The sequence below is a fragment of the Neophocaena asiaeorientalis genome, unplaced genomic scaffold, assembly GCF_003031525.2.
Source record: "Neophocaena asiaeorientalis asiaeorientalis breed wild unplaced genomic scaffold, Neophocaena_asiaeorientalis_V1.1 scaffold1, whole genome shotgun sequence".
NCBI classification, from domain to species: domain Eukaryota; kingdom Metazoa; phylum Chordata; class Mammalia; order Artiodactyla; family Phocoenidae; genus Neophocaena; species Neophocaena asiaeorientalis.
The window spans coordinates 1-23338 of NW_020171981.1; the positions used below are offsets into that span (position 1 = coordinate 1).

General features: G+C 41.5%; 1 protein-coding gene across 2 annotated transcripts; it reads right to left on the reverse strand.

Annotated features, from left to right (window-relative positions):
• Nucleotides 1-58: 58 nt before the first annotated feature.
• NBR1 (NBR1 autophagy cargo receptor) lies at nt 59-23329 on the reverse strand. Of its 2 annotated transcripts, none has more exons than XM_024742355.1 (20): nt 23209-23329; nt 20234-20344; nt 17573-17635; nt 16807-16825; nt 15997-16019; nt 9602-9796; nt 9196-9270; nt 8492-8706; nt 7839-8006; nt 6999-7208; nt 6195-6354; nt 5810-6100; nt 5002-5151; nt 4433-4508; nt 3795-3905; nt 3373-3537; nt 3106-3183; nt 1741-2167; nt 881-975; nt 59-186 (listed from the first exon to the last, which is right to left on the reverse strand). In XM_024742355.1, exons 2-20 carry the CDS (start codon nt 20333-20335, stop codon nt 125-127), a joined length of 2685 nt encoding a protein of 894 aa, XP_024598123.1. In that variant the 5' UTR covers nt 20336-20344; nt 23209-23329; the 3' UTR covers nt 59-124. The 2 variants fall into 2 exon arrangements, with proteins under 2 accessions (XP_024598123.1, XP_024598115.1); XM_024742347.1 differs by having other exon boundaries at nt 9196-9273.
• Nucleotides 23330-23338: the final 9 nt, after the last annotated feature.

The window sequence follows — 23338 nt, forward strand, 5'->3', positions numbered from 1 at the left end:
GAGGGAATGACGGCTCTCCTCCGCTCTCGGCAGGTGGCACGGGCTCTGAGAGGCTCGTTGAAGCGGAGGCAATACTAGGATATCCCTCTGCTTCTGAAGGAGGGGCTGCACGAGGAAGCCCCCGTTACCTGGAGTGGTCAGAGCTCTTCTGTCTGCTGTTTACAAGTCCTGATGAGCCTCTGAGCTCTAAAAGCAAAAGAGCTGTTGGTTAGATGCAGCATCCATAAACCCCTTGGCGTTTCCTAATCACAGCAAGGCTATTGTTGAGGCAGGTGGCAATCTGATCGCAACGATTAAAGTCTCTTTTTCCTTCTTTTTAAATATTTGAGAAATTTTGCAGGTGGTTTAAGTAAAGGTTAAAGAAAACCGTCCAGAATGCAATGCAAGGTGACTGTTTAGTGAATCAGAAAAATTAATTCTATAATCCTATCACAATAGTTTATTAGTTCTGAAGTACTTTCAGGTTTTGTTTTTTGAGGACGAGAGGAAAGCGACTTTGAGGGTCTACTCACAACTTCAAAGTGCTAGTCTCTTTATTCTGTAGATAAGGAAACAGACCTTCAGGTCTTAGGACCCTGCTGAACCATTGCAAGGTCACACGGTGAAGAAAGGTGGAGCTGAGGCTGGAGCCTAGACTAGTCTGGCCCAAAAGCCTGTGTTCTTTCCACTACAGCACAATGCCAACCTCTATGGGATCTCGTTTAATAAATATTAAGCTTAAGCTAGAAGACAGAACAAAAGAGTATGAGGCAGGAGCACAGAAAAAGTCAAAGGGCAAGTTTCTAAAAACTGCCAAGAATCACAAAGATAGAGTGCCTATTTACACCTGGTTCCATCAGAAAGGAGCACAGAAAAAGAGAAAGCTCAGGCTGGTCATTACCTCCTCTGCTCTGATCAGGGACTGAAAAAACTTCTGGTACGGTAACTGGTAAATCCGCTCCTGGGGAACCATGATGCTGTGCATACGGAGGACTCCTTTCAGAAAGACACAATATTGAAAGTAAGTTGAAAAGGCGCCTACAGTAACGGTGGAGAAACAGTAAACAGAGCACAGCAGTGCCAAGTTCTCTACAGAGGCTTCACATTTCTGATCCCGATCACATGTCTGAATTTAGGGATCAGGTGAGAAGGGCTCGTTCTTCTTCTGGTTTTCCTCTTCAGCTAGTCAAGCTAGAAAGACTGGCTTCAGTCTGGTCACTTCCCCCTGTATCAAGTGGTGCTGATAAAAGAAAATATCTAGCTCCCAGGGAGAAGGCTTTAAATTATAGTCAAGGCTCCACCGTTTTCCGTACTGTGAGAGAGCAGTGACACAGACAGAACCAGTAGAGAAAAACAGTAACTTCTATCTGGGTTTTGTAGTATGTTTGTTTCCGTAACGGATTAAACTTCTTATTCTACTTTGTTTGGATTAGTATGAGAAAGAGTTTTTGCTGCCTTTGCCCATGAGTCAACAGAACAGGGAGGAAGGTCCAGGGATGTTTGTGTTTAAAAACTGGCTCTCAATGATCAAAACATAAGTAGACAGATTATACTCAGATAATTAAGGTTAACTGAAACAAGTATTTCTTTAAATCCAGAATACACAAATACTGGGAAGTACAACTTTTATTCATCAGACTTTACTATGGGAAATAGACTCTTCCCTTGCTGACAAAGAAACAGGTTTTGAGATCAGGTTGAGTCCTCTCTCTTTATTCCACCTCTGGAGAACAGCCCAGCAGAGCGGGGTGTGGATGGTACCTGGGCAGCCGTGGCGGAGGCCCTACCACCTCTGGGGTCAGGGGCACTGTGTCCAGAGTCTGTGAGGTCATAAGGATATCATTGATGCTGTGCCCCTGTGGCTGGTTCTCCCCTCCAGGGGGTCTCTCCCCAGCCTCGACCGGTTCCTGCCCAGCCTCAACCCCAGGCTCGCCTTCAGCCCCTCGCTCCAGGCCTGGCTGTGAGAGGGCAGAGCTGTACATGGAGTCCCCCAGGGGGCGGCTGGTGTCAAAGCACTCAGGCAGGATGATGATGTAATCCTCCGAAGAAGCAGAGGACTGACTCTGAACTTCATCTCTGAGCTCCTCCTCCTCCTCCTCCTCCTCCATGACAGCTTCTTCTTCGACAATACGGACAATCTCTTCCCTCTCGTCTCCAAGTGGTCCCTCTTCGGGTGGGGCAAATTTCACTAAAGGATGAAAGTAACCAATTTTAAGGTACAAGCTAAAAGCAGCCCCTGTGCTACCCTTACCCCACCAAGCCTTGTAGGTCATGAGCTATAATTATGAAACCCAGAGGACAGGGACAAACCAGAGGGAAGGGCTGCTGAAACCATAGTCACGGCCATATTCTAAACCTACGCAAAGCTACATAGAACCAAAGTTCACAAAAACAACATTGGCAGAAACATCGAGGCTTCTGAGAACACTATGAATCTTAAAACAAGGAGGCCTCATCTCTTTTCCTCTTCACGTGATGGTTAACATACTGAGACGGGTTCAAATCAAAACTGATATACTAGCTAACAGTGCTCTAAGAAGAGAAAATGTTTGGTGGTAAATACTTCAGGACCGTATGACTACTTTCCTTCTCTTCTTTGCGAAGTAATGAGTAGTCATGATAGAAAATTGGCAAACATGGATGACAAAAAAAAAGGAAATAAAAAAGTACCTATAACCTTAACAGAGATAACTACTGTGAACATTTTGGCGTAAGTCCTTCCAGACTTTTTTGTTATGCATTTGTACACAAGTATGTGTGAGGAAATACATATATTTAAAAATATATACAGTTTAAATATAGATACACAAATTAAAAAGTGAGATAAATCATGCTTAAAGGTATGGGTCAAATTTCACTATAATAAACACAAGACATTTTTTCACATTATTTTGATGGAGTAGAATTTGAGTTTTTGGATAGTACTTGAAATACATGACAGTGGTTCTACCTATCTGACATCTAAAAATTTCTGCCACGAAGAAATTTATTACAGCAGAATTTAACCTTGAGAAACTTAGTCTGGTGCTCCTGTTTCTGCCCACTATTTCCTGACTGCTGCCCTTGGGAGAAGGAGACAACTCAGCTGCCGGCGGGGGTCTCTGCTGAGGGGCTCTGTCAACTTACGAGAAGACTCCTTGCTGCAGAATCCAGGCAGCAGAACCGGCTGCTGCTCCTCTGTGGCGTGCAGCTGAAACTCTGCCCCTGAAGAAGGACAGAAATGAGCTACGGTAGCTGCTCTGCTCCTGATGCTATAAATAAAATGGTCAGGTAGCATATGCAGAGCCCAAAGAAACCACCATGATCCGAATTCTAACAAAGATCCCGCTCTCTCCACCACTCTCAGTAAAGAAGAGCACTTCTATCTGCTCAGGTCTGGCAATCAACACTCACTGTGCGTGGACTTCTGTCTGCAAGGTGGTTTGTGATCCGGGGCAGCGTCCAAGGTAAGGGATCGGATTACAGTCTCACACACGAACTGGGTCCCACTCAGGTCATCTTCTGCTTCCTCCACTGAAGAAATGTTCTCAGCCCTCTTCTTTACTGACACTGTGGAATCTGAAAAAGACATGAACTTTGTCTGCAATTAGTGTTTAAAGTGTTGAAGATCTTTCTCTAGTCATGTACCCATGCTGATGCGATGCCACGGAATAGCTGCTATTGGTGCCATGTGAAGGTGAGGAGACTTCAAAAAATGAGATCCTACAGGAAAGCCACTCACACAGCAAGGTAAGATTAGTAGGGGGTATGTGTAACAACAGGGTGTGGTATGGAAGGGGAGGATGCAAATACTTTACAAATATTTAACCCCTTACCAGGAAGTTCTTTAAATCCCGCCCCTTCACTCTCTTCCTGTATCTGCCCCAAGCCTGGCTTCTCTATTAAAGGACTGTCATGTGGCAGAGGAGACATGCAGGGAGTCATATCTGGAGAATGAAGACAGGAGAACCATCAGCCACGAAAAAGCTTCACATCATCAACAGTCAGTGTCCAGAAGCAGCAGCTCATAGGCTTCTTGCCTCCTGCATGGCTAAAATAAAACCAGGTACACTTCAAGGCGTTCTAAAGAATTTCTCCAGACCATTAGGCACACAAGTATCTCAGACAGATCCATCAATGCAGGAAGGATCATAAACGGTTGTTTGGCTTTGGGAGACCATGGCCAAGACACAGAGCCACGAATGCAAAAGAACAAAGGGACACAAATATCCAGAGAAAAATGGAGAAGAGGGTCCCTTTATGGTGGGGAAACTTTGCACAAACTGGTATTGTTGCCTCTGACAACAGGGAGAGGAAGGAAAATGAACCAATGGGTGCAGTTTTAATATCACATTGTGGGAGAAATCCTTGCCAACTATTTCCTCAGAATAAAATACTAACCACCAGAATCAGGGCTGCAGTATTTTGAGGCCTGTTAATAAAATAAGCAAGGTGGACCGAGTGACATTCTTACCCACAGGGGTGTTGTGGGGCACTCTCTCCAACTCTTGGACAATATTTATATCCAACAGCTCAAAGGACAGCAGGTCCTGAAAAAAAAAGGCACAAGGTTAGACTACTCGCAGCACACGCTAGAGCCATGTTTTGTCTTGATGGGTCCTGCAGGCCATTGAGTTCTGTATCATCCCAGATTCAACTCTGTTCAAATTCATGCCTCACATCAGTCAAGTGAAAACAAGAAGAGTTAAATGGGAAGTAGGCATTCAAATAACCAAATGGCAGGAAAGAGAGCAAATGCAGTGGGGGTGAAGGTGAACCAGTTAGGCAGAAAAGAAGAGGCAACTAGAGGGAAGTTGTGGGAAGCACAAGGTAAGTTCCCAATTCAAAGACGAAACATTTAGTTTAGAAGCCTGTTCCCACTGGTGATGATTTTGCCATTCAGTGCATCTGACTAGATCAGAGTGGGCACATCTCTAACTTCCTGAGCACCACCTATGGCTCTACCGCCTTTTCTTCAACAAGTTCAGAAGTCTTTCCCCAGGGCTTTCTGTCCCTCGCCCCTCAAAGGGCTCAGTCTTCCACCTGGGCAGTCAGAAGGTCCACAGATGGGATGTAGAGCTCCCTCTCGCTGGCAGCATTTTTGGCCTTCTGTGGGATGCAGGTTCCTGTCCCTTCTGCCTGCTCAGTTGTTTCACCAGGTGGAATTTCTTCTTTAGCCGGAAGAAGAGCTTCCTATGGAGATAAACCATTGGGACACATTTTAGGCCCTCAACAGAACTCAAAAGGCAAGCTGACGGCTGCCTCCCTAAAAACAAAAGCACTGCATGTATTAAAACTTTTTGTTTTGTTGTAATTTTAGACTTATAGAAAAGTTACAAGAACAGTATAGAGAGTTTACTAATTACCCCCTTCACCTAGCTTCCCCTAATGACAATAGCTTAGATTAACCATAAAAACAAGAGTCAAAACCAGGACATTAACACTGGGTAACTAAATTTAAGTAGTAAACAGGGAAGCTGCCTGAAAAAACTGTGCACCAAGTAACAACCAGGGTAAGACTTCATTAGTATTTAGGAAACATACACAAGGGATATACAGGAGAGATGACTTAAGCAGCAAAGGCATCAGCTCAGCAGGCCCACAGGCCAGGCAGCTCTGCTTTCCCTCGTGCAGCACAGAGGCTGGCCACACATCACTACAGAGACACGAAAGCGCTGAGGGACGCCTGCACCAAGATGCGAAGGACATGCAAACAGAGCCCCTGAGGACTAGGCCTAATATAAGCACATGATGTGTTCTAAGGAGGGGAGAAGCTGGCTTCTCCAGACTTCTGAAGAACCACCAGCTGTGAGTGGGCTCTTTTGGTTTTAGTCACCCTTCCAGTGCTCACCTCTTGCTGGCAGGTGAGATCATCACCTGTGCTTGAGCTGATCACGCTCTTTTCAATGTTATCAGAGCTCTCTGTGTAGGGGAAAGGATCCACTATGATACTGCACCAGACCCGAGGCCCAAACTGCTGGCCTTTGTGAGAAAGACGCCAGTGGGAAGTGTATGTTCCCTCCAGGGTTGGGGCAATGAACTCCACAGACACAACTCCCACGTGGCCGGCCTTTAGGCAGGGAACCAAAACATCCTTCTTTTCTGTAGAAGCCAAAGTCAGATTTCCCCACATGAACTTGAGCTGAAAAGAATAGTGACAAGAGAAAGAAAGCCTGTCAGTTAAACACACTGCCACCTCAAATCACTTCATCTTCACGTTTTGTGGGGAAAAATACCTTTGTGTCTGTACTCCACTTTACATTTCCTGTATTTTTCATCCTCCAGTGTTTGATAAACTTGGTTCCTGGCTGGAGGTGAGTCCCATCAGGCAAATTCTCATCCACAAATGCTGCACTGAGGGTTGGCATAACTGAGGCACAGGGCTGCAAAGGGAGCCTGAACAGAAATTCAAATATTTAGTCACTTGCTGCTGGTGTGATGTCTTCTGAATACCCAATACTGTGGTTTGAGACACAGACAGTGACCCTGGAGGATGTACCAATGCATTTGCCTTAAAAATAATACTAACAATGGGAATCCCCTGGCAGTCCAGTGGTTAGGACTCCGTGCTTGCACTGCAGGGGGCGCGGGTTCAATCCCTGGTTGGGGAACTAAGATCCCGCATGCCAAAAACAACCCCAAAAAACAACCTCAAAAAACAAAAAGAAACCCAAGGGGACCTGACTCCTAAGCTAAAAAACTATGGTGAGGATAACTAAAAGGGTCCATAAATTAACTAAAGAGTTGGGCTCTTAAAATATTTGCTTCTTTTGCTTCAAATCCAGACTGCCTCCAGTGAAGAGAGGTCACACCAGCCAGTTTCTGAACCTTACTGGTTTCTGTTTTTCTGAAGAAGGCAACAAAGCAAGTGTCAAAGATAACTACCAAACCATCCTTTAAGAACACTAGGATCGGAAAATGGGAAGTTTTAAGGGTTTGGGTGTTATGGGTTACCAATAAATAAGACAGAAGTTGGCTTAGGTTCCAGTTTTAGAGGGCTGGACCTAAAGTCCTGGCTCCTGCCCTGGCCCTGGGCTTACATTGGGGTGTTAGACTGCAGCAGGCTCTCGGGTCGGCCCAAAGGAGACTTGGGGCTCTGGAGCCCATGGATCGAATTCCACAGATGAATCTTCCTGTGGAGTTTAAGCTGCTTTTTAAGTTCCTTGACCTCTGCTTTACGCTGTTTCTTCTCAGCTCGCAATCTTTGCTTTTCTGCTTTAAGAAAGTTCTTGTCAACCTGTTTCTGGAGCCTGTGAGATAAAAAACACAGTCTTAAAAAACAAATCTCACAAACAAATCTTGAAGCTATTCAGGAACTTCCCTGGTGGTCCAGTGGGTAAGACTCTGCGCTCCCTATGCAGGGGCTCGGGATCAATCCCTGGTTGTGCATGCATGCTGCAAAAAAAAAAAAAAAAGTCCCCCACGCCACAGTGAAGATCCTGAGTGCCACAACCAAGACCCGGTACAGCCTAAATAAATAAATATTTTAAAAATCTTGAAGCTATTTTGAGCCACTTGTGGTCTCCATCAGCATCAGCTTCTAGGTTAGTTTCTTAATTTCTTTCTGTAGTTCTCATTTCCATCTCATTAGCTTTGGAGGATAATTATCCCCGTCATTGCACATCAACTGGAAAGGAGTGGGAACTAAGGAGACTATTTGCTTTTATTGTTTTGCTTTTGGCTGCGCCATGCGGCATGTGGGGCCTTAGTTGCTCGACCAGGGATCGAACCCGTGCCCCTTGCTGTGGAAGCGTGGAGTTCTAACCACTGGACTGCCAAGGAATTCCCAGGAGACTATTTGTAGTTTTGTGACTCACACCCTGTCACCAAAACCAAGAAACCAAACAGAGAACAAGCATCCCGTGCACATACGGTTTTACCTGGCCTGTTCCAGAGCGGCAGGAAGACGAGGAGTAGAGAACCTCGAGTGAGAGAAGGGTTCAGAGGAACCCACAAAAGGTCTCCGCAACTTCAGCAGGACATGATTGGAGTCATGGGCATATGGCCCCGATTCACAATCTTCACAGATATTGTAGGATGGGCAGAGGCTGTGAGGAAAAGAAAGGAGCAGTGGGAAGTGCCTGAGGTTGGGCGATAGGGACCCAGACTTCCTTATTTGCTCTATGACCAGCTAGGTGGGAACCCGAGCACATCACCCACCCACGCCATGTCTCGATCCTCATGAATAAAGCGAGGGTAGTAACACTTCACCTGTATCTACTTCAAAGGACAATCTATGGGAGAAAACGAGATATGAAAGCATTTGGAATACGGAGATAATCCTTGGGGATCCAATTTTGTTTTGGGGAACTTAATTTTGGCTCTTTTCATTCAAAAGTATATATGAACACCACAATCTGAATACCCTTCAAATAGTTGTTTTCTCTTGTGGCTGAAGAGTAGCTTGTTTCCAGTCCAGAGCTGCTATGGATGATGCTCAGAGGTGAGCACACCCTGTACCTCCCAGAATGCTAGAAGGCCCACCTGCTCTAAGTTCTACTAAGAGCTATTCATTGCCAAGTTACTGCTTTACCTGCACTGGTAGCGCACACCAACGATACTCCTTTGGCAGCTGCTGCAAGCAATATGCCAGTTGAACTGGTTTTCTGGCAAAAACTGTGTTTCCTCTGAAATAGGCATTGAGACTTCTGAAGGACAGGAACCCAAGGATGGATTCTGGAGGATAAGCTTCTCACGTAATTTCTGTTCAAGCTTCTCAACCGTTTCTTTAACCACTTGCTCTCTGAACTAGAATACAGAGAAGACGGGGGAAAAAACCCCTCAGTTCCAAGACTGGAAAAAGGCATGAAAATATCAAATAGACCTGAAACCTCACCACCTCTGGTATAACATAAGAGCATAATAAACAGATAATAGCTACTAAATGAAGGGACAGAAACAAAGCAAAAAAGGTCTATTCCTTCCATAGCTAAACTGGTTCAAATAAAATACCAAAAAATCCATTGATGAGTAAATTTCTAACTCTTCCTTCTCAAGCACAGAAATTTGTCCCTTTCCCTTACATCCTTAGAATTAAATTCCCCCCTTTTTCTAGTACATTATTGCAAAAGCTAGGAACTTTCTTGACTGGAACTACTCTAGTTTGGATATTATTAGCTACTACTCTTCATTCACCTGTACCAGAGGCAGCAGCCATCTGGATTTAGCTTTCTGTTTCTTCCACATTCCACCTGTTCCAACACTGCCACTAAAACCCAAGCCAGAAAGAACACTCACTGTCTCTAGGTAGCTTGTGAACCAGTCTGGGGGCTTGTCTTGAGGCTGGTCTGCGTCACGTGGAGCAGGTGGAAACTGCTGCAAGTAAACACAATCGGAGATAGTTTTTTTCTTTTTCTGTTTGAAGTAAATCTCCTGAAATGTATTACTTTGAGGTTTCTGTTGCCAAATAATATAAATATATGGTCCAAAAAAATGAGCATGAAAGAGTATAGGAAAAACCGAAGTCTTTATGTCAAACTACTCATGCTCCTCTCCAGAAGTAACCACTGTTACTAGTTTCAAAAAGTCAGACGGAGACAGTCACAACAACTCCCAAATCTTTGATGAACAGCTCAAATCTTAGACTAGAGACAATGAAACATAGGTTAGAAAAATCATAGAGACAGGTCCATTCCCTTTGTACCTGTGCTGCAGGCTCCTCCGGGGTCTTCATGTCTGATCCCAAGACTCTCACCAGTGAAGAATAATGTGCAAGTGGCTTCTTCCCTGTCCTTGCAACTGGTCGTTTTTCTGCTCCAACTGGGGGTGGGGCTTCGTAGACCACACGATAGCCTTCATGGACCTGCATCTGCAGTTGGTTTCCCTGCTTAACTGCCATCTGAGAGCATACGTTATGAAATTAAAAACAATATTGTGGGGCTTCCCTGGTGGCGCAGTGGTTGAGAGTCTGCCTGCCAATGCAGGGGACATGGGTTCAAGCCCTGGTCTGGGAAGATCCCACGTGCCACGGAGCGGCTGGGCCCGTGAGCTACAAATACTGAGCTCTGCGCGTCTGGAGCCTGTGCTCCGCAGCAAGAGAGGCCGCGACAGTGAGAGGCCCGCGCACCGCGAAGAGGAGTGGCCCCCGCTTGCCACAACTAGAGAAAGCCCTCGCACAGAAACAAAGACCCAACACAGCCAAAAATAAATAAATGAATAAATAAATTTATAAAAAAAAAACAAAACAAAAACAAACAAACAAAAAACAATATTGTGTGATTCTCCTTTCCTAAATAAAATTTCAAAGACACCTAAACAGAAGAGGTGTGGTAAAATATGCTGGAAAATATCAGATTCATGCTTCTTTTATTAAATCAAATAACAAATATGTTAACAGTCTGCTGTTTCTTGGCCAAGAATGTTAACTAGGAATGGTTTTGTTAAAAACAAAAGGGTTTTAGTGTAGCTCTTCATTAAGTGAGATGTTTTCATTAATTGGGTTACTACTTTAACTTTTTAAATTTAAAAAGTTAAAATTTTTCTGTTTAACTTTTTAAATTTACGTGTAATTGACATATATTAGTTTCAGGTTACAACATAATGATTTGACATTTGAAAATGTCAAATATACATTGTGAAATAATCACCACAGTTTGTCTAGTTACCATCTATTAACTGGTTTTTACGTAGGACTCCACTTACAGATTCTAATTTCAACTTTTCAAAAGTCAATTCTAGACCCAGGAAACTTAAAGCTATGTCCAAAGTTAAGCGTCTACCTTCCCACTAAGAATAGTATTTTGGAAAGCATGCTTAAGTGGTCACCTCTTTTTGAAGAGCATCTTCTTAAATATCCTATTTTGAAAACTCTACTTCAAGGAGCATTTGAGATTCCATGAAGGTACTCCAGCGTCCAAGAAGAGATTAGGGGGTCAAGTCCGTGGGGTTCTAGCTCCTCCCACTTGTTACCCAGTGACAAGATTTGTTCTTCCTTTATCTATTTTCACACATTAGACTTCTTAAGATTCCACTTAAAAACAGCATTCCACGTCCAAAAAGTCTGAAAGCTATTATCTTAGGCCAGGGATCAGCAAACTTCCTTTTCTCTTTTTTTAATTGAAGTATATAGTTGATTTTCAATGATTCAGGCACACAGCAAAGTGATTCAGTTATTTATATATATACATATATATATTATTTTCCAGATTCTTCTCCATTATAGGTTATTACAAGACACTGAATATAGTTCCCTGTGCTATACAGTACATCCTTGTTGTTCAGCAAACTGTTAGTGTTTTTTTTTTTTTTAAAGTCTTTATTGAATTTGTTACAATATTGCTTCTACTTTTTTAATGTTTTGGTGTTTTGGCTGTGAGGCATGTGGGATCTTAGCTCCCTGACCAGGGATCAAACCCACACCCACTGCATTGGAAGGTGAAGTCTTAACCACCAGACCACCAAGAAAGTACCCAGGAAACTTTCTTAAAGGGCCACACAATAAATATTTTAGGCTTGCAGGCCATTCAGTTTCTGTCACAACTACTCAACTCTGCCATTGTGGCACAAAAGTAGCCACAGACAATACATGATGAATGGGCATGACTGTGTTCTAATAAAACTTTATTTATAAAAATGTGGCCAGGGTGGGGCTTCCCTGGTGGCGCAGTGGACGCGGGTCTGTGCCCTGGTCCAGGAGGATCCCACATGCCACGGAGCAGCTGGGACCGTGAGCCATGGCCGCTGAGCCTGTGCGTCCAGAGCCTGTGCTCTGCAACGGGAGAGGCCACAACAGTGAGAGGCCCGTGTACCGCAAAAAAAAAAAAAAAAAAAAATGTGGCCAGGGTGATGCTGGCAGCAAGGTGGCAGACAGGGATTTTTGGGACACGTAACGAAGGAGCTGTTGGCAGGATTCAGAAATAAGAATGTGAAACAGAGCACGTGGCAACCTAACCATCAACCATCTGTAGGCCTTCGTGGGGAAAGTTCGTGAGGGAAGGCTTCACATTTTGAAGAAAACTAAAAAGTCAGAAAAATTATAAGAAATTGCTACAACAGGAAATGAAGGCTCAAACCTCACAGGAATCACAATTCACAGATTTATATCCTGATCATCTGAAGCACCTCTACTTAGATGTAGAGGAAAGACTCAGGAAGCCACCTAGAAAAGTTGACCAGTCCTTATCAGAAGAACAAGTTGACCAGCCTTTGTAAGAAGAATACGTAGATCAACCTTTGCCAGAAGAGCAACATAGTATTGACCAGACTTTGTCTGAAGAACATGGTAGCTTTGAGCAGCCTCGGCCAGAAGAACAACGTAGCATAAGAGTAAATTCTATTGCTGCTCCAAAGAAAAAGAAAAAGAAAACATCAAATCAAACAGCACAGGAAGAATGTGAACAGGTACAAGCTAAGCATGCTGTTAAAGAACAAGAATTAGGAGGAAAAAAGAGAGAGAAGCAGCTCAAAGCCTCTACTAAAAAAGGCCAGTATTATCTCCTTTTTGTTTTTTGGCCACACCACGTGACTTGCGAGATCTTAGTTCCCCAACCAGATACAGAACCCATGACCTCAGCAGTGAAAGCTCGGAGTCCTAACCACTAGACCACCAGGGAATTCCCACCAGTATCTTCTTTAAAAACAAAAACAAAATTAAATCAGACATGTCATCCTTAAGGGTTAAAATATCTGCGGGCTATTAAGTTCTCTTGAATATGTACTATACCTCCTAACAGTTAACTAAATTTGTCAACAGAAACTGGATTGCTAAGCTATACTGAATATAAAACGTCCAAATATTTTGTTTTTGTAAAAGCAAATTACCTATATATACTCTACATAATGTGATTTCTCTTCCTTTCTTAATTATAAAATATTGGCTAAATTCCCCATGCTGTAAAATATATCCTTATAGCTTATTTATTTTATATATAATAGTTTGCACCTCTAAATCCCCTACCCTTCTTGTCCCTCCCCACTGGTAATCACTAGTTTCTTTTCTGTATCTATGAGTCTGTTTCTTTTTGTTATATTCACTAGTTTTATTTATTAAAAATATTTGTTTATTCATTTGGCTGAGCCAGGTCTTAGTTGCACTGTGTGGGATCTGTTCCCTAACCAGGGATCAAACCTGGGCCCCCTGCACTGGGAGTGCAGTCTTAGCCACTGGACCACCAGGGATGTCCCTGTTTTACTTTTTAGATTCCACATATAAGTGATAACATACAATACTTGTCTCTCTCTCCCTGACCTATTTCTCTAAGTTACATCCATGTTGTTGCAAATGGAAAAAGTTCATTCTTTTTTATGGCTGAGTAGTATTCCTGTGTGTGTGTGTGTGTGTGTGCGTGTGCGTGCGCACACACACACATCTTCTTTACCCATTCATCTGTTGATGGACACTTAGGTTGCTTCCATATCTTGGTTATTGTAAATAATGCTGCTATGAACACTGGGGTACAAATATCTTCTCAAATTAATGTTTTTGCTTTCTTTGGATATATACTCTGGAGTGGAGTTGCTGGGTCGTATGGTAGCTCTATTTTTAGTTTCTTGAGGAACCTCCATACTGTTTTTTTTGTTTTGTTTTGTTTTTGTTTTTGTTTTTTGCGGTACACGGGCCTCTCACTGTTGTGGCCTCTCCCGTTGCGGAGCACAGGCTCCGGACGCGTAGGCTCAGCGGCCATGGCTCACGGGCCCAGCGGCTCCGCGGCATGTGGGATCCTCCCAGACCGGGTCACGAACCCGTGTGCCCTGCATCGGCAGGCGGACTCTCAACCACTGTGCCACCAGGGAAGCCCTCCATACTGTTTTCCACAGTGGCCACCCCGATTTACATTCCCACCAACAGTGTAAAAGTGTTCCTTTTTCTCCACATCCTCGCCAACATTTGTTATTTGTGGTCTTTCTGATGATAGCCATTCTGACAGGTGTGAGGTGATTTGTTTCTTATTTGCCTCTAAAGGAAGGTTGGCCTGGAGAACTGAAAGAACCTTCTATTTGAGTGACAGGTTCAAGCACATAATACTTTTGTATCATATTAAATTCAGATGAAATACGATGTTTACAAAAAATTTTAAATATATATATATACACACATACATATATGGCCAGCTTCCCAGCTATAGTTTGCCAACTCCTATTCTAGACCACAAACCAAGAAGCTTTTTCTAAAATATTTGGTAGAGTCTGTGGAAAATATTGCTCAAGAAACAACTACAACGAACTGTGTCAAAATATAAACATGGAATTTTAAGTATTATATGTTACTACAGAAAAAAATGTAGGTAGAAAAAGTCTTGCTTCCTAGGGCAAGACAGGTTTATATAAACTCTAGACTGCTGAGATCCAAGATTTCTGACAGAATAGGTAAACTAATAGTGGCTGTGAGAAAGGTAGAAGAATTCTGAAGTTTTTAAATGACTTTTTTAATGAAACTACTATAGCTTCTGAATACGGAAAAAGAAAAGCCAGAAGATTGGAGAAGAGTAAAGGGGTGTTGGGAGACATCATGTTAGAACAGCTTAAAAGCAAAGAGGAAGGGCTTCCCTGGTGGCACGTGGTTAAGAATCCGCCTGCCAATGCAGGGAACATGGGTTCGAGCCCTGATCCAGGAAGATCCCACATGCTGAGGAGCAACTAAGCCCGTGCGCCACAACTACTGAGCCTGTGCTCTAGAGCCCGTGAGTCACAACTACAGAAGCCCGAGCGCCTAGAGCCCGTGCTCCGCAACACGGCTAATGGAATTCAGAATTCAGAAGCCACTGCAATGAGAAGCCCATGCACCACAACAAACAGTAGCCCCCGCTCATAGCAACTGGAGAAACACCATGTGCAGCAACGAAGACCCAACGCAGCCAAAAATAAGTAAATAAAATAGATAAATTAAAAAAAAAAAAAAGCAAAGAGGAACTAGGAAGATCACGTGAAAACTGGGGCAGAGGGAAATTTCTTTTTGTTGTTGTTCTATATTTTTTAATAAAGTTTGTAATCCAATGGACATGCAAAACAAAACTGTGCTGAGGAAAAGTTTCATAAATTAATAAGTGTTAGGAAGTTGTGAGAGAGGTCAAGGTCACAGGAAGAAGGGAAGCCAGTCTTTTGTACAGGCTTTTTGTGTGTGTGTGTGACACTTCCAAATGGTGGGGGCAAGGGCCCGTGCTGTAACGAAGCGCACTTATACAAATGAGTGACAATACAAACTCTGAGTATGAAAATAAGATCTTCTCTGAAAACACATTTTTGGCACAGATTAAAAAAAAATGTACTTTGCAGAATCTGATTTTTAAGTCAGTATTATATATATTTATATATATTATATATTTATATATACACACACATCCCAAGTCCTGCAGAGGGAAATTACGAAGCATGAAAAATTACTAACAGAGATGGGTATTTCAACTAAGAGAAACCAGGAAAGGGCCTGAATGCCTAAAACCAAGAGACTGGCTGGTAAATGAGGATTTCTGCGTAAAAACCAAGAAGACGTTGGCTAAACTTTTGAAACAAGTGGCACTCAGAATAGCAATTCTGATCAAAAACCAGGAAGGGTAAATCCAGCTCCTGATTTAAAAAAAAATCTTGCCTTTCCCTCCCTAGACAAAAAGTGATTATGGAAAATGGCTCAGCCTGGATTAGAAGTTCAAAAAGGATAGTCAGTGAAAGGTCAGCTTAGCACACCTTAAATAAGTGACCTTGAGGAATACTCTAATTCATCACTGACATACAAGAGGTTGTAAATGGATGGTTTATACCTTAAATTCTTCCACATTATAGTGTAACATTTGACAGGGAACAAGGTGAAGGAAAGAGATAAAAAATGTGAACCAGAAAGCATCATTTCAGAGTTCTTTCAATTTTGAAATGCCAGTACAGGGGCATCAAGACCAGCAATGAGATGCAGCGATACTGGAAGGAAGCTTTGTATTAGGAGGCACCTTTTGCTGCATGGCATGCTGAACTCATCACAGTCTCCCTAAAAATGGGTTTTGCTGTGTTTATACTCATTAGTTTCTCCGCATGGCTAATGGAATTCAGGCTCAAGTTTTAGTCCATAAACATTTAAAAAGTTATTTGAAAATAAGATGAAATGATCATTACCTTAAGTGCTTCTTCATATTCTCCTAGAAGGACAAAAATATACATACTGTGATTTTTTTACCAGCCCAAAAGATTCTATTAAGCACGGACAATTCTTACTTTTAAGAATTCTTAGCTTACAGTCCTTATATATGAACAGCTACTACCTTTTTGCTGACAAATTCCCTTCTTATCCCATCATAAATAGAAGCTACCTGCAAATCGGTTCTCCCCCTTAAATCCCTCTCTCTGCTACTAGAGTCTTCCAGTTACAAAAACTCAATCCAGCTCCCTCACTCTAGGCTTAGTGAAGCTCAGGACTCAAGGAAGTTAAAGGATGGTGTTAATACTATCATTTCAGCTGGTTAAAATAAGCTTCTGGGGGCTAGCCTGGGAACCTAATCTTCAAATATAACATTGCTCCTGTGGGAAAATGCACCCCATGCTCTCAAAAACCAAACATCTTATTTATAACTTGACTTTAATATATATACCAAGTCAAGGACAAAAGCAATACCAGGAAAACAAGTTAAATATGTTGAACTGGGAAACATGTTTTTCAAAACATTAGCATCTTAAATATAAGAGAACCTCTCATTAAAGCTGTCCTTTGGGTCCAATCAAGGCACCAACCTATACACAAAAAACTGTTATAAAATAAAGATCTCCTATGTAACTAATGCCTATGGGTAAGTGAGTGCATTTATTGCATACCAAATTCTACTCTAAAATAAATACTGCAACAAGATTTGAATGGAAATGGAAATGCCAATGCCTATGATCAGATTAAGGCTTTTAAATAAAGCTGAATAGGTTCTCTTAGGGACTCACCTTGACTGTTGATGGATACCTGTAAAAGGAAAAAAAGCAACAGTGAATTATAAACCTCTCATCAACTGAGCAATTCAGCATATCCAGCCTCACAGGATAGATACAAAACCTCAGGTCAGGCGTTCAGCTTTTCCAGTATCTGAACTAAATGTGAATAATTAAGTAATTTTACTGCTTAACTATTATATCCTCTTTTGTTTCAGGTAGTTAAGAAGCAGCATAATATAGTGGCTAGGAGCCTGGGCTCTGGAGCCAGAGGGTATAAGGTATGTATATCAGAGGGTATGAGTAGTACCCTACTCTGCTATTTCCAAGCTTTTGTGCCTTTGCGCAAGTTACTTAAACTCTCGGTGCCTCAGTTTTCTCATGCGTAAAACAGAGATGATGACAATAGTACTGTTGTTAGTCTGACACATTGTAACCACTCAATAAGGGTTTGTCATTATTATTTTTATTACTAGAAACTAAATAGCAGCTTGTGATATAGTTGAACATAAGATCACTATATAGTTTTTTTTGTTGTTTGTTTGTCACTATATAGTTTTAAAAGTTATCTCTCAGATTTTCTTCTTCAATGTCGCTTCCCTATTTCTCAACTCCATCTCAGATGGCACAAATCAGCTTAGAACATGCAATTATCAAATATGTTTAAACTCCTACACAAATGAGAAAAACACTATTCTGAACTTTTTGAGCTCCACATCCCTCTTGAGAAATAAGATCCCTATTCTGGATACCTGGTCATGGGTACCATAATATACTTTACCTCTTCATTTTCCTCATCCAGGTATTTTATTTGAATAGTGTTCAAATCAAATGAAACTTTTACCTGCAAATGAAATGTACACACTATATGATCAAGGTATCAAAAAGGCAGGTTGTAATAGAACCCTAGAAGTCATAAAATAAAGGACTGACACATTTCACTACATAAAAATTAAACATTTTACATGGTTAAAAAAAACAAAGTCAAAAGACAAGCAATAGACTGGGAAAATTATTTGCAAATCACGAGAGACAAAGGGTTAATATCCGCAATACACAAAAAGCAACTGCTAATCATAAGATCTTAACTGGTAAAAGTGGGCCAAAATCTACAGAAATTTCACAGAAGAAATCAGATATGCCTAACAAATACATGAAAAGATGTTTAACCTTAATGGTAGTCAGAACAACCTAAATTAAAGCGATGAGATGTCATCTCAACAGAATGGCAACACAATTTTTAAAGCTGTAACATGCAATGTTGAGGAATTCCCTGGCAGTCCAGTGGTTAGGACTCTGGGCTTTCACTGCCGAGGGCCCAGGTTCAATCCCTGGTTGGGGAACTAAGATCCTGCAAGCCACGCATTGCGTCCAAAAACAAAAACAAAGACATCCAATGCGGATAAAGATCCAGGGCACTGTCATGTGCTTCTGTGGGGTCCTACGACTGTTCTGCAAAGCATGCAGTAATATCTATGAAAATTTAAAGTCACATGCTTGGTGACCCATTAATTTCACTTTGGGAAACTTTATCCTATAGAACAGCGTATACGTTATATATACAAAGAGGGATCTCCTGTAGTTTATTTTTTAGTGGTAAAAGGAAAAAAAAAACCCCAACCTTTTGGAAATTGAGGCATTATGCTAACTGAAATAAATCAGACAGAAAACTACCATATAATCTCACTTATATGTGGAATATTAAATACAAATAAACAACTCATCAACTCATAGATACAGAGAACACATTGGTGGTTGCCAGAGGCAGGGAATGGGAGGTGGATAAAATGGGTAAAGGTGGTCAAAGGTACACACTTCCAGTTATAAAATAAAGTCCTGGGGATGTAATGTACAGCACAGTGACTACAGTTAATAATATGTACTATATTGTATATTTGAAAGTTGCTAAGAGAATCGATCTTAAAAGATGTCATCCCAAGAAAAAAAAAAGTAACTGTGTGTGGTAATGAATATTAACTAGACTTACTGCGGTGATCATTTTGCAATACACACAAACATAGAATCATTACATTGTATACCTGAAACTAATATAATGTTATATGTCAACTATATCTCAATTGAAAAAAACCCACAAAAAACCCTAGAAACAATCTTTCAATAAGGGATGGTTAAATTGTTGTATAACACCACCAGCAGCTTGGATCCTTGTCTATTCATTGAGAACTGTGTCTATAATACAGGCTGGGTTAAAAAAAGCAAGCTGTGGAGTTACTCAGTTTTCCTGGGTATCACTCATGTATACAGGAGGTATGCATGTTAGTAAACCACTACTTGTTTTTCTCCTGTTTTTTTTGTTTGTTTGTTTGTTTTGTTTTTAAAAAGCAAGTTGTAGAATAATGTTCATAGTATGGTATGATAACTGTATGAACATGGAAAATGTGGGAAGTACACACAGGGCTGTTAACACTGGTTACCCCCAAAGAGGCTAGAATAGCGGGTGGAGGGTATGGGGAGTGGAGGGATATTAACATTTTCTTTATATTTGTTTGGATTGTTTCACTTCTTATAATGGGCATGTATTACACTTTTATAATTTAAAATTTACAATAAAGAAAAAAGGCAAGCTGTCAGTTCATTTAACTACTAGGAAAAAAAAGATAGCTGTGTTTGATTTTCAGATCATTTGACAAACAAGATCCAACTTTCTGGATAACCATCTGTCCAGGGTAGTATAAAGGAAACATTTTTCCTGGAAGACAGAGGATGAGATCAGATCATCTTTTGAGGTCTCTCCACCATTTCTTTTCCTTTTTGGTTACCATAACACATAACCAGAGAAAAGTAAGTTTTTACCAACCAGGTAAAACTAGGTTTTTACCAAAGAGTTTCAATAGACAAACATAGTTACACAGGAAGTAAAACATTTACTACTGCAAATCCAACAAAAACAGAAGAGTACAAAGGGCAAACCAAGAAGAGGAAAAGCACTAACAACAACGAAAGTGACTGATGAGCTGCTATCTGAACACCCGTGCGAGTTTTTCCTGCTCAACTTTGAGATATTCATCCTCTGACCTAGCAATAAAAGCAATCGATCAGTTCTTGCAAAACACAAATTATATCCTTGGTGGTTCAAAAACCACAGTAACCTATCTGCTCTCAAGCAAGAGAACATTCACCTCAGGCCTCGTTAGGGTGGAGTCCACTCCAATTCATTCCTCAGGCTGTTTCTAAAATAAACAGGATTTCTAAGTCCTATCTCACTTAAAAAAATAAATTTACCTTTCCTTTCTAAACGCCTCAGAAAGAATTTGTTTGTTTCCTCTACCAGGGCACATCTCCTATATGAATCCCAAGCCCCTGTCAAAAATAATTTTCCAAAAGGCCCAGAAATGGTAAATATGACACAGCTAAAAATAGCTACCTCTGGAAAAAATATTTATGCTTAAAGGATGGAGAAACAAAACAAAATAACACTCACCATAGCTTCCACATCAGCCCAAGTTGTATTTTCTGGATCAGAAACTAGAAAGCTTTGAGTTTCATTTTTAAAAGTCACATTTAGAGTAACCTGTGGTTCCATGCTGTGGGGCTAGAGAAGAGAGGATGGGTGAGAGAGAGAAAACACATTAGAAAGAGTTCTATAAACTGCATAAACATTCATTCAACAAATACTTGTGAGGACCTAATACAGGCTAGGCTAGGAGGACACAGCAGTGGGTGTGAAGATAATGTGCCTGCTCTTCTGCTATTTACAGTCTAGTGGGTGGCTTAAAACAAATCTCACTGCCATGTTTGCAGAGAGAATGTAAATTTTGGCCACATTCACAGAAATCATCTAACATTTGTAAAATCCTTTAGGATTTTATGAACTTTATAATGATTGCTTAATTAAACAGATACCTACTGTTACATATTTACTAGTAGGTTACCAAGATGAGTAAGCGTAGGTCTCTACTCTTGGGGAATTTACATTCCTAAAGCCTGAAAGTGATGGTCTATACTTTTCTTGGAAAAGTAGCCCTTTCCTAATTTGAGCAACCAAAGTTCTCTATTAGATCCATTTAACAAGTTAGAGGCTGAACCACTCGCCAAGAACCTATACAGGGGTAGCATTCAACAACCTTCATCGAAGTTCATGTGTTTTGTTTTTTTTTGTAGGCTACTTTTTTCTTTTATGGAGAATTTCAAACATACATAAAAGTGGAGAGTAGTGAACATCTAACTACAATGATCAACTCAAAGCTACCCTCATTTCATCTATACCCTTCCATCCCCCCAATATGGATTGACTGTAGTCAACTGTTTTAACCAAACTCATTTCATCCATAAAATAATTGAATATTTACCTCTAAAAGGTAAGAATTTTAAGGATTGATTACTTATGAGTTGTTAGATTGGTTTTTTTTGACTTTATGAAAAAATAGTTTGTTTAAATCTAAACGTAAGTTGTAATGAAAAAGGCCAGCTTTTTTATATGTTTATATGTTTTCTAAAAAACATATTCATCAATAAAACTTGACTAAGCATCTACAAAGAGCCAGGTTCTGCTCCAGGCACAGGACATTGGAGAGGAACAAGATTAAGTCTCAGGAGTTTACAGTGTAATGAGAGGAGGGATCACAGGGGTTTAGAAGAGCTGGGTTCCAGACACAGCTCTGGCACATTACTAGCCATATAAGTGTGAGCAAGTCTTTTAACCTCCGAGCTTCAGTTCCTTAATCTGTAAAATAGGTCTAAGACCTCTGCTTTGCTAATCTCACAATGTTATTACAAGGATCAAGTAAAAATGTGTATGCTATTTCTTTGAAAACAGTACTCAAACATAAAAGTTATTATCATAATAAATCAGGGCCTGAAATAGTCCTGTTTTCCACAGTGTAAGGAACTGCCCTGTGAAACAATACAACTGTCATTAAAAACGATCTTGAGGGACTTCCCTGGTGGTCCAGTGGCTAAGACTCCACGCTCCCAATGCAGGGGGCTCTGGGTTCGATCCCTGGTCAGGGAACTAAGATCCCACATGCTGCAACTAAGAGTTCGCATGCCACAACTAAGACCCGGCACAGCCAAATAAATACATAAATAAAAATCTCTTAAAAAAAAAACAAAAAAAAAACGATCTTGAACTCTCTGAGGATCAGGGATTTTTTTTTTTTAATCCAAAGACAATCATCCTCCAACATTTTCCATTCTTTTTCTCTACCTAGAGCCAAGTTCACCACCAAAATAGTTTCTAGCACCAATCCTGCTGACATCTAGTATTTCATTCATATGGAATGCAATTCTTGGGGTCCTTAAAATTTGGACAGAACTCCTGGCAACTCCCCAGAATCTTGGGCAAAAAATCAGGGAGATTAGGTGACTGATTCACTCAGCCAAAAGTGGATATTCTAAAACACATTCTCACTTTTCAACTTCTGAGAAACACACTTCCACACTTTTTAAAGTCCAAAAGGAAACTAATCTTCTTTGCCTTTTCTCAAATTACACAGTTGGAAATTAGTTTAGATACTTTGGAGTTCATCCAACTGGTTGGCTGGCAAGGAGAAAACAGGAAGTGGGAGATTCTAGTTTAGCTGGACCATATCCACGTCTTCATAAAGAGCTGCCTATTTCTGTTTGCCTTATATGTGAAAATTCTTTTAGCAAGAGCATTAGTCTTGAACTTGTGGAAATACCAAAGCTATCGTTAGTACCCTCTGTCCCTGTAGTTAGTAAAGTCAGGGAGCTGGGGCCTCGGCCTTCAGCTTTCATTAACTGGCATTATATTAAGTTCATGCCACTGGCTCATCTTTGCTTGGCATAGATCAGCTTTTCCTCTATGTCGATTTTTCCAGGATATCAAAAATCCCTTTAATGAATCTGACCTGGGAACGTGAGCTTTCATTACTGTCTCCACCGGAGGCCTGTACAAGCTATCCTGGAGTTAAAATATGTGATCTGAAAGCTGCGTGTTCGATAAAAAGGAAAAACGGTGCCTTTCCAATACCAGAGGTCCCTGACCAAGGAGACTTGCTTATGAGGTTCCCCAAAAGTGGGATGAGGGGAAGTAGGAGGCTGTGTGGGTAGTGTCATTTTTTTTTTTTCTTGAAAACTTCATCCTAGTCTTCCACTTAACTTTTCCTGGCACTCCATGGCCCCAAGACAGTATCACCAACCCCTGAAGACTCTCTCGTTTTCTTTGCCTAGGCCCTCTTTGCGCTGGGGAGTCTCGGCGTCCTTCAGCAGAAGCCAGGCGTTCTAAGCCACGGACCAGCCATCCCTCCGGTGGTATCCGCCCCCTTGGCCCCTCGGAACACGAACGGCTCTCCCATCCGGTCACTGAAAAGATCGGCTGGCCCCAGACACGGAAAAAGTCGCCCCTCTTCTTTGCAGGTTTCCTCCCTTGAACTTCCCCAAGCCCTCTCAGTGCGACGTGACACCACCCCTAGGTAACCGCAACTGCTTCCTTACCAGCTTCCCGCCCCCGGGGGGCGCCTGCCCGAGGCCAGTGCAAGAACCGTCCGCAGCCAGCTCTCGGGCTATCCCTGCGGGGTGAATCTAACATGGCGGAGAGAGACAGGGCCTAGTCCCCTGCGTCTCT